The following is an 11,845-nucleotide window of genomic DNA, read 5'->3' on the forward strand; positions in this document are numbered from 1 at the left end:
CTATGACTCCTAACTACTCAGGAGGCTGAAATCCAGGAAATCATGGTTCAAAGACAGCCTAGGTCTGAGATTCATCTCTGACAAACCAGCAAAAGTGGTAAGTGGAGGTATGGCTCAAATGGTACAACACTAAAACCCAAGAGTGGTAAGAAAAGTACTACACAGAGTCTGGTACCCTATTAGCTACAATTTCTCAACACATGATTACATGTCTTCTTCCTCCAAGGAAATGTCTATAACTTCCTTCAGAGGAAGAAAGGAGGCAAAGTTCCACATCCAGTTAATCCTCAACTACATGACTGCTTTTTACCTATTCTTCTCCCTCTTGCTCTCTTCCTTTAGCTACTGACACACTGCAGGGGAAAAATTAAAAATCTAAATCTTATGTTTATGCTCTAGAAAGGACATTCTCCAATTACATACCTCATCTCGTCTTCCACCATTAAAAGAAGAGCTAAAGAGTTTGCTGCTGCCGCCGCCCCTTTGAGGAGGCATCTTATTAAAAGTTTTGCTTTTCTGTGAATTGGAGCGACGGGACTGGTTGCTAAAATTTTCATTTTTGGGGTAGGAAGGTTCACGTTTGCGATTATAACGTTTGGATCCATTTGAGTTCTTTCCATCTGAAAGCAAAAAAAAACCAGGAAATATGTTAAAAAGACATACACCTACATATATACACATATACACACACATAAAATTTTTCTCCACCTCTAGCAAAATATGGTTAATAATAGTGTTTTTAAATAAGGAAAAACAGGCCTTTCCATACCTCTAAGAAATCTAGGTTTAGGGCTGAGCAAGTGGCTCAGTGGTAGAGTGCTTGTCTTGTATGCATGATGCCCTGGGTTCAATTCCTCAGTACCATATACACAGAAAAAGCCAGAAGTGACACTGAGGCTCAAGTGGTAGAGCGCCAGCCTTGAGCTGCAGAGCTGAGTGAGGGAGAGTGCCCTGGCCGAGAGTTCAGGTCCCATGACAGACAAAAAAAAAAAAAAAAGACGATGACGACGACAACGAAGAAGAAGAAGAAATAATCTAAGTTTAGCCACTCGAAAACCAGAAGAAGAAGGAGGAGAAGGAGAAGGAGAAGGAGAAGAAGAAGAAATAATAATCTAAGTTTAGCCACTCGAAAACCAGAAGAAGAAGGAGAAGGAGAAGGAGAAGGAGAAGAAGAAATAATAATCTAAGTTTAGCCACTGGAAAACCGGAAGTGGCGTTGTGGTTCAAGTGGTAGAGCGCTCGCCTTGAGCTGAAGAGCTGAGGGACAGTGCCCAAGACAGAGTTCAAGCCCCACAACTCAAAATAAATAAATAAATAAATAAATAAATAAGCAAAGTATATTATCTTATTGGGCTTTTCAATGATTTTCTCTGAGTTTATGAAAAGAAATAACTACACTAAGCCAAACACAAGAGGAAGCAGAAGTTTGATGCTCCTTCAGGTGTAAGTTCATAGAAAAAATTTTACGTGGCCTGGGTCTTGCATCAAGTCTCAAAGTTTCCAGGTGCTACTTACTGATGCTCAACATCAAATAAGTCTGACAGATTTCTCAAAAAAAATTTTTTTTGTCAGTCTTTGTATTTTGCTTTGGCATTGTGACCACTGTGAACAGGAACGTCCTAAAGAGAGCCTGACTCGACCTACTACTTAGACAGTGGTAACAGAACCTTCACTGTTTCCTCACTACTCAGGAAAAAGACCAGATAGGCTGGCTGAATATGCTTAGAGATGAGTCTGACAAGCCTGCACATACACAGCTGTGATGTCTAATTCTCACTTGTATGACAAAATGGAAATAACAACCTATATTTCCAGAAATATTAGCAGTTTTTATATGAATGAACTTACTCTAGAGAATCTCAGTTTCATAAATGCACGCCTCAAAAATTCCATTAGCAGGGCGGGTGGAGGCTGGGAAGGGATGTGAAGGGTAAACAAAGGAGGAGGCTACAATGCTTGATAAGAAATGTACTCATTATCTTGCCCATGTAATTGTAACCCCTCTGTACAGTATGTTCACAATAAAAAAAAAATTCCATTAGCAATGCTCAATAGTAAATGTATTCATTACCTTACTCATGAACTGTAACCCCTCTGGTACAGTATTCTTTACAATAAAAATATATATATTTAAAAAATAAAAAATTTTAAAAAATCTAAGTTTAGGACAGAGCTTAGCTCTCTGAGAAAAACAATACATAGTATTTTTTTGTTTCAAATGCTAAAGCCTAACTAAGGAAGTCCCTCTTTCAGGACAAATAAACTTTATAGACCAAATCACACAGCTTTCTCAGTTTAAAGTGTCTCCAGAGCAGGAGTGAGGAACATTCAGCCTACAGATTATATGAGGCATAAGAAATCATTTGGTTTGGCCCTGATAAGGTAACCACAGTCAGGACTCAAAAGTCAATAAAGCTAATAGCCCTTGAGGAGGAGAAGGGGGAAAGGAGTGGGAAGAGGAAGGAGGAAAGGAAAAAAGAAAGGGTCATGCTATATTAGGAATAGCTACCTTATCAATGACAGGAGACATTTGCTTTCAAGTTAGTATAGCATAGATGCTGTACTGCAAAAGGTTGCTTAGGCTATGTAGTAAGAGGCATTCAAGAGTAAAACAAGGGGCTGGGAATGTGGCTTAGTGGCAGAGTGCTTGCCTAGCATGCATGAAGCCCAGGCTTCGATTCCTCAGTACCACATAAACAGAAAAAGCTAGAACTGGCACTGTAGCTCAAGAGGTGGAGCACTAGCCTTGAACAAATTTATAACCTAACAACACTATAAGATTGTTAAGTAGCAGGGCACAGGTAGTTCATGCCTGTAATCTTAGCTACTCAGGAGACTGAGATCTGAGGATCACAGTTCAAAGCCAGCCCAGGCAGGAAAGTCCAAGAGACTCTTATCTACAATAAACCACTAGAAAACTGGAAGTGGTGCTGTGGGTCAAGCGGTAGAGCCCTCCCCTTGAGCTGAAGAGCTAAGGGATGCACCCAAGCCCAGAGTTCAAGCCCCACTACCAACAAAAAAGAAAAAAAAAGACTGTCAAGTTTACAAAGATGTCAGACACCTTGTACTCATATACTGTTTTGTAGAATGGGAACTTCTTTGTACAACTACTTAAAGATAATAATAAAAATGTTTAAAAAAAAAAAAAGCTGGGCACCATTGGCCCACACCTGTAATCCTAGCTGCTCAGGAAGCTGAGATCTGAGGATCACGGTTCAAAGCCAGCCCAGACAGGAAAGTCTGTGAGACTCTTATCACCAATAAACCACTAGAAAATCGGAAGTGGTGCTGTAGCTCAAGCAGTGGAGCGCTCGCCTTGAGCTGAAGAGCTCAGGGACAGCGCCCAAGCCCAGAGTTCAAGCCCCACCAATGACCAAAATAAAAAGTCTCAGAGACTTTCCTGCCTGGGCTGACTTTGAACCTTGATCCTCAGATTTCAGCCTCCTGAGTAGCCAGGATTACAGGCATGAGCCACCAGTGCCCGGCTTTAGAACACATTCTTAACATGTACAAGGCCCTGAGCTCAATTCCCAACACTGCCAAAAAATAAATAAAAACAACATAATTGCCAAACTTTATTATCTAGACTAATCCTACATTTTGACTCTTTTTTTTTTTTTTTTGGCGGTTGTGGGGCTTTGAACTCTGGGCCTGGGTGCTGTCCCTCAGCTCTTCAGCTCAAGGCGAGCGCTCTACCACTTGAGCTACAGCACCACTTCCGGTTTTCTGGTGGTTTATTGGAGATAGGAGTCTCACGGTCTCTCCTGCTCCGGCTGGCTTTGAACCGCGATCCTCAGATCTCAGCCTCCTGAGTAGCTAGGATTACAGGCGTGAGCCACCGGAGCACGGCCATTTTGACTCTTTAACTGTTGCTTTCAAGAGAGGCATCATCTTGGCTAGATCCTGGTGGCTCGTGCCTTAGGAGGCTAAGATGCAGAGGAGCATGGTTCAAAGGCAGCCTGGGCAGAAATATCTGAAAGACTCCTGAGCTGGAGGCATGGCTTCAGCTGTGAGCAAGCAAGCAGAGCAAGCACAAAGGCCCTGGAGTTCAAAGCTAGATACCAGCCAGGCACCAATGGCTCACTCCTGTCATCCTAGCTACTCAGGAGGCTAAAATATGAGGATTGCAGTTCAAAGCCAGCCTGGGCTGGAAAGTCCAAGACTCTTTACCTCCAATAAACCACAAGAAAGCTGGAAGTGGCACTGTGGCTTAAATGGTAGAGCACTAGCCTTGAGCTGAAGAGCTGAGGGACAGTGTGCAGGCCCAGAGTTCAAATCCCACAACCAACAACAACAACAACAAAAAAAGACACTCTAGCAAGGAAGCTATTTCATTTTTTTACTTATTACCACACTTGTAAGAAAACTTTCATAATGCTCTTTTAACTTCTCATTTCTAAACCAGATTACAGCAAATAACCACATGAAGATTTATGATTTAGGCATTAAAATCTCTCTTCTTGTCTTCCATTTGCCTAAGAATGTGAAGACAGACCTCTCAAGTGAGAAACTGGCTCTTATCTCTAAACCCAGGCAACAGGTAGCTAAAGCTTGAAGGTACTGTCTGGAACCTAAAGATAAAATTCAGAGTGCTATGTTTGAGATGTTTTGTTGACAATTTGCCAGAATATACATATCAATAACTCAGCAGTAGAATGTGTCCTCATTTCTGTTAGGAGCATAAGATGATATACTTTAGATTTTGGAAAACAAACTTAAAAGTTCATGTTCCAAGTTGGGGGCCAGTGAGTCACGCCTGTAATCCTAGCTACTCAGGAGGCTGAGATCTGAGGATCACCGTTCAAAGCCAGCCAGGGCAGGAAACTCTGTGAGATTCTTATTTCCAATAAACCACTAGAAAACCAGACATGGTGCTGTGGCTCAAGCGGTAGAGCGTTCACCTTCAGCTGAAGAGTGCACAGACAGAGCCCAAGCCCCACAACTGACCAAAAAAAAAAGTTCATGTTCCAGAGAGAAACACAATCTATATTTTCATTTTTTATTTTGTTTTCTCCATTTTTTTCTTATGTTGTTCTGTTGTACGTGAAGTTTTTTGTTGTTGATATTGTTGTTTGTGACAGTCCTAGGGCTTGAAACTCAGGGCCTGAGCACTGTCCCTGAGATTCTTTTGCTCAAGGCTAGCACTCTACTATTTGAGCCACAGCACCAATTCTGGCCTTTTATGTATGGTGAAGTTTTAAACCAAAGCACTAGTGTATCTTTGAATCCTCAGGAGATTCTTTTTGTTGTTGTTGGTGGTGGTTGTGGGGCTTGAATCCTGGGCTTGGGCGCTATCCCTCAGCTCTTCAGCTCAAGGAGAGCACTCTACGGCTTGAGGCACAGCACCACTTCTGGTTTTCTAGTGGTTTATTGGAGATAAGAGTCTCACGGACTTTCCTGTCCAGGTTGGCTTTGAACTGGGCTGGCTTTGAACCATGATCCTCAGATCTCAGCCTCCTGAGTAGCTAGGATTACAGGCGTGAGCCACCGGCGCCCGGCAGGAGATTCTTATGCATAGCCACAGTTAAGAACGCCGAGAACTACTGTCAAGACACAGTCCAAAATGGCCAAGCCATTAGTTAAATGGCTCAAAGCTACAACCCACGATATTTAGAGTCAACAATTCGGAAAAACTTAATTCAGGATCTTAATTGTCCCACATGTTTTATGTAAAGGTCTCTGACAAGTAACAGCAAGCATACCTCATCTCTTTTCCCCATTACCAAATTAAAGGCCTTAAGTTTTTCAGCTGAGTTATCTGGCATCACATTTCTAGCTTTAGTTCTGACAGGTTGCACCAGCCGAGATCAGAATACCAGCCAGGAAGTTTCTGCTGCTGACTCATGCTGTAATCATGAGCAAGTAGCTTACCCATCCCATCATCAGAATGGTTGACAAGCACTTCCAGAGGGACAATATAAAGCCTTACTACAGCATCAACTGACAACAAATTGAATCCAGCTGAAATTAGTAATTCTGAATGAAAGGGAGAGAGAAGTGGTGATCAGGAATGATGTATGTGGCAGTACACTACCTGCTTGCTAAGTGGGTTTACTGTAAGAACTTGAGGACTGAAAGACAATCTGTGTAAAATGCCTATCATAGTGCCTGGCACATTTATTATTAATAAATACAAATCATTCCTGTCAGCTCCAACATGCTAAACCATATTAATCCAGCCCAGAGACCCTGAAACTCTTATAAAATCTTTCCCAAGTGATTTTACTGAAAGTTTCTAATTACATCAATTTCCAAAGGCAAAAGCCTGCTGCAGGTCCATTTACAGCATTGTCATTCCTCAAGGCAGGTTACCTAGTAACCTAACTTCTGATACCAGAACAACAGGAAGAGTGTCAGGAGTGCTTCACACTACCAACCTCAAAATAACTGCTGCATAATACCTGACCTTCCCTTAACCTCCATGGCTATACTATTCACCACAGAAATGGCCAAGAGACTGGATCTTGGCCAGGGGCCACTGTTTGCCTACAAAGTGCCTAACCTGTCCTGCCTCTTTTTCCTTTCTTTTTTTTTGGCCGGTGGTGGGGCTTGAACTCTGGGCCTGGACACTGTCCCTCAGCTCTTCAGCTCAAAGCTAGCGTTCTACTAAAGCACAACTTCTGGCTTTTTCTGCTTATGTAGTGCTGAGGAATCGAACCCAGGGCCTCATGCATGCAAGGCAAGCACTCTACCACTGAGCCACATTTCCAGCCAAAAAGAAATGTACTCTTTTTTTGTTTTTTGTCAGTCATGGGGCTTGAACTCTGGGGCCTGGGTGCTGTCTCTCAGCTCTTCAGCTCAAGGCTAGCGCCCTGCCTCTTGAGCTACAGAGCCACTTCCAGCTACATCTTTTTATCTTACTCTTCCTGTTCTTCCTTCAACTCAGGACTCAAATTCAAGGGATCCTTTTTTCAGGGTTCCTTTCAGCAATTTCCAAAAGGATCATGCATATCAAGTGTAGAGTCAGCTTTTGAAATATACAGAAATTTTTTCATGGAATTGTGTAGAGCCTGAGTCTATCTTCTGGTTCATGGGAAACAGAAGTCACCCTATCAGAGGTCCTGAGTAGCTTAAGTAGCAACACTAGTCTTAGTTAACAATATTTTCTCATTTTGTTTTTGTTTTTGTTTTAAGGTAGGGTCTTGCTCTTTAACTCTATCCTCCGGCCTCAGCTCCCAAATTCCAGAGACTGCAAGTACTACCTGCCTTGCCCAGCTGCAATGTTCATAAGATATTTGCTACCCTATAGATCAGCTCTAAAAATAAGCCAGTATGTAGTTTCCCAATTTTTTTCATCTCTACATATTCTGACATTTTTTTCCTAACTGCAAGCTGCTCATAAACAATTGATAAAGTTGTATTAGATACAAACAACATCTTTCTTCACTAAGGGAATACACACTGCAGAAGCCATAAAAGTAGGCACCAAGCCAGGCGCCGGTAGCTCTCGCCTGTAATCCTAGCTATTGAGGAGGCTGAGATCTGAGGATCACAGTTCAGAGCCAGCCCAGGCAGGAAACTCCAAGAGACTCTTATCTCCAATAAACCACTAGAAAACTGGAAGTGGTGCTGTGGCTCAAGGGGTAGAACGTTGGCCTTGAGCTGAAGAGCACAGGGAAAGCGCCAAGGCCTGGAGTTCAAGCCCCACGACTGACAAAAAAAATAAGTAGGCACCAGCAAGGGCAAACAAACACTGCCAAGCAATAAATACACCACACCAAAGCTGGTACCACCCAAGACATACTTGTGTATTTCGTGAAAGCTAACAAAACATCCTTTCTATGTGTTGTACCCTTCTTCTGAAGTTTTCAATTAAGTGTTTAACTATAAAAAAAAAATCAGAATTAAAAGTCAGAATTAAGGGAACAACTAATAATCACTCTATACAACTGTTTGAAATGTTAACAATGACAATGACTGGCTTTGGTCAAACTACAACAGTACTTGGTGCCATACTAGTAGTGGGTAATTAGTTCCGTTCACAACATATTCAGTCAAAGGCAGGAATAAAATGCCTCCAGCACCTTAGCTTTTTGTTGTCTTATTTGGTTTGGGTTGTCACAAGTTTTCACCTATTGCTCACTAAGGAATAAACAAGGAATTTATTGTAGCTGACTCATAAGTAACCAGGTTATAGGCCTAAAGAGCCCTGGAGCCTGGCACCAGTGGCTCATGACTATTTCTAGCTACTTTGGAGACCACCCCCCATCTCAAGCACATGCTGGACACAGTGGTGCATGCCTGTTATCCTAACTGGGGCAACTTAAAACAGGCAGCCTGAAGCCCAAGTGAGAGTGCCCTATCTCAAAAAAGTATTAAAAAAAAAAAGGTTAGAGAAGTAGCTCAATGGTACTGGGTCTGCCTAACAGGTGTAAGACCCTGCGTTCAAACCCTAGTACCATCCCCCCCCAATAAAAAAAGCCTTAAATAAAATTAGTTAAGGAGCCAGACGCTGGTGGCTCACGCCTGTCATCCTAGCTACACAGGAGGCTGAGATCTAAGGATCACGGTTCAAAGCCAACCCCGGGCAGCAAAGTCCGTGAGACTCTTATCTCCAATAAAACACTAGAAAAGCAGAAGTGGTGCTGTAGCTCAAGCAGTAGAGCACTCACCTTGAGCTGAAGAGCACAGGGACAGCGCCCAAGCCCAGAGTTCAAGCCCCACTACTGAAAAAAAAAAAAAAATTACTTAAGGAAAGGTGGCTCAGTGGTAGAGTGCTTGCCTTACATGCATGAGGCCCTGGTATTGATTCCTCAGCACCACATAAACAGAAACAGCTGGAAGTGATGCTGTGGCTCAAGTGATAGAGCACTAGCCTTGAGCTGAAGAGTGAGGGACAGTGCGCAGGCTGAGTTCAGGCTCCATGACCGACAAAAAAAAAAATAGTTAAGAATTCAGTTGAGGGGCTGGGAAGGTGGCTCAGTGGTAGAGCGCTTGCCTTGCATGCCTGAGGCCCTGGGTTCGATTCCTCAGCACCACATAAGCAAAAAGAAAAAAGCTGGAAGTGGCACTGTGGCTCTAATGGTAGAGCGCTAGCCTTGAGCTGAAGAGCTGAGGGACAGTGCCCCGGCCCAGAGTTCAGGCCCCACAACCGGACCCAAAAAAAAAAAAGAATTCAGTTGAAGGGCTGGGAAGGTGGTTCAGTGGTAGAGAGCTTGCCTTGCATGCCTGAGGCCCTGGGTTCAATTCCCCAGCACCACATAAGAAAAAAGAAAAAAGCCGGAAGTGGCGCTGTGGCTCAAGTGGTAGAGCGCTAGCCTTGAGCTGAAGAGTTGAGGGACAGTGCCCAGGCCCAGAGTTCAGGCCCCACGACCAGACCCAAAAAAAAAAAAAAAAAAATTCAGTTGAAAACCAGGTGCTGGTGGCTCATGCCTGTAATCCTAGCTTTCAGGAGGATGAGACCTAAGAATTATGGTTCAAAACAGCTTGGGCAAAAAAAGTCCATGAGACTCTGACCTCCAATTAACCACTCAAAAACCTGAAGTGGAGCTGTGGCTCAAAGTGCTAGAACCCTAGTCTTGAGCTAATGCTCAGTGACAGTGCCTAGGCCCTGAGGTCAAGCCTCAAGAATGACAACAACAACAACAATAATAATTCTATCGACGCTGGGCACTTGTGGGTCATGCTTAAAATCCTAGCTACTCTATTGGGAAGCAGGGATCTGAAAAATCCAGGCTCAAAGCCAACCAGGGTAGAAAATGTGAGAGACTCTTACTTCCAATTAACCACCAATAAACTAAAAGTATAGCCCAAAATGGCAGATCACTGGCCTTGGGAGGAAAGGGAAAAGTGAAAAAGTGAGGCCCTGAGGTCAAGCCCTAGTACTGCCACCAAAAAAATAAATGCAGCAGTGACACCCACTACACACTACAAACTACACAACTTATGGGTGGAAACTGGAAGAAAAAAACTGAGAACAGAGGAAGGGATGATATTGTCAAAGGAAAAGAATTGTACTCATTACTTGAGTTATGAAACTGTAACTCCTCTATATATCACTTTTATGATAACAAAAATAAAAAAAAGTTACTTTTTTTTTTTTTGGCCAATACTGGGGCTTGAACTCAGGGCCTGGACATTGTCCCCGAGCCTCTCTGTACTCAAGGCTAGCATTCTACCACTTGAGCCACAGCACCTCTTCCAGCTTTTTCTGTTTATGTGGTACTGCTGAATCAAACCCAGGGCTTCATGCATGCTAGGCAAGCACTCTACCACTAAGCCACCTTCCCAGCCCTAAAAAGGTTACTTTGTTTTAAAATTAGCCTTACAGATGTTTGATCGCAAAATGTTTTAAACAACTAAACCTCTTAAGTTTAAGGACTCCAAATAGTTCCCTATCTGCACACATCCTCATGCTCACAGGCAGTATCTTCTAATTACTGTAAATATAAAGAAAATACAAAAGAGAGCAGAGATTAGTACATAAGCTTTGATATAAGATAGAGAATGGTGAATTCTAGATTCTGCCAGTTTCTAACATCTTCCCTCTCAACTTGTTCCTCACTTTAAAAGGCACAACTCTTACCTTGCTAAACAGGTTAATGACTGGGGTACAGATAGCAGATAAAAGCCAGGATAAGCCCTCAGTAAATAGCAGCTGTTAAAATTATCCTCGGGACAAAACACTGAGAAGCATGACTACAGATTTGACAAAAATCTTGCCAGTGAAAGGGCAATTACTGCAGCCTAGTAGTACACACATACTCAAGGTACCTTCTTGGTACCTAATAGCAACCTAGAACTCTTGTGAGCTCTTAATTCATTTAGTATTCTATGAGCTCCCCCCTGTACAGATTAAAGAAATTCAGCCACTCACTCAAGGTTTGCACCCAAAAGACTGAATCCTTATCTACTACAACAAACAGAACGAAGTCACTCAAAGAGGAGTCCTCTTCAACAGAGGCACAGATCTGAGACCAGAGTAAATGAAAAAAAGTCAGTCTGAAGAGCTCTTGGGGCCCCACCCTCTCTCGTTTAAACTTGGGTCCTGTTCACCACCCAATACGAACTCCAAGACGTATTTTAGAGGGGACCGACCCGAAGAGACGAGGCAAAGCGGGGTCTGAAGGCCTGACTGCGGGCGCATACCAGCTGGAGAACCTCAGTTTCCTCATCTGTAAAGGGAGAGAACCGCTCCAATTTCACCCGCTATTGTGAGTAAAGATGCGCGGACCGGAGCAAACCAAGTAGCACGACCGGTGCTGATTCACTGTAAATAACAGGCGCCAGGGGAGGGGGGGAGGAAGAGGGGACCATCGTAGAAAGCGTGGCTTGTCCCCGAGTGACCCGCAGCCCTCGGGCTGGCTCTTACCGCTCTTGGGTTTAGACTCGCCAGCCGGCCCAGCCGAGGCGGAGCGGGGCGGCTGTTGCCCTTTGCTGCTGCCCGAAGAGGCGGAGGAGCTGTTGGAGCCGCTGTTCTTGTCCATGTCGGAAGCGGTGGCGGCGGCGCTGGGGGAGCTCTGCGGCATCAACGGGGGCCTCGGCGGCGGCGGCGGTCGGAGCGGAGCGGGCGCGGCGGGGACCCAGGCTCATGGCGTTCAGGGCCGGCGGGGGTCGGCGGCGGCAGCGGTTCTCGGCCTTCATGGCGACATTTTTCCCTGTTTCCTTCCTTGGCTTCTCAAAATGGGAAGAGAAGCGAAAGGCGGGGCTGCGGAGCCCGGCGGCGGCGGAGGTGACCGAGACGGAGGAGGAGGCCGGGGCTCGGAGGTCCGGGCCGGGCCTGGCGGGGCGGAGGCTACGGGGGAAGGGGAGGCGAGGGAGGGTGCGCGAGCCCCGCCGGCCGGCCGGACACGCTCTCCCGCCGCGGGGCAGGAGAGAGGGGTGGTTGTCTCGATGTCGGGGACGA

General features: G+C 44.6%; 1 protein-coding gene across 1 annotated transcript in view; it reads right to left on the bottom strand.

Annotated features, from left to right (window-relative positions):
- The window catches only part of Rnf10 (ring finger protein 10), a 34,641-nt gene extending 23,172 nt beyond the window's left edge, over positions 1–11,469 (bottom strand). The window contains exons 1-2 of the mRNA XM_042669553.1: positions 11,312–11,469; positions 424–620 (exon numbers count right to left, since the gene is read on the bottom strand). Coding sequence (XP_042525487.1) covers positions 424–620; positions 11,312–11,468 — 354 coding nt within the window. The 5' untranslated portion in view covers position 11,469. The remainder of the gene's footprint in view (positions 1–423; positions 621–11,311) is intronic.
- Between the last annotated feature and the right edge of the window lie 376 nt (positions 11,470–11,845).

The sequence above is a fragment of the Dipodomys spectabilis genome, unplaced genomic scaffold (assembly GCF_019054845.1).
Source record: "Dipodomys spectabilis isolate Male_0828 unplaced genomic scaffold, ASM1905484v1 ptg000499l, whole genome shotgun sequence".
Classification (NCBI taxonomy): domain Eukaryota; kingdom Metazoa; phylum Chordata; class Mammalia; order Rodentia; family Heteromyidae; genus Dipodomys; species Dipodomys spectabilis.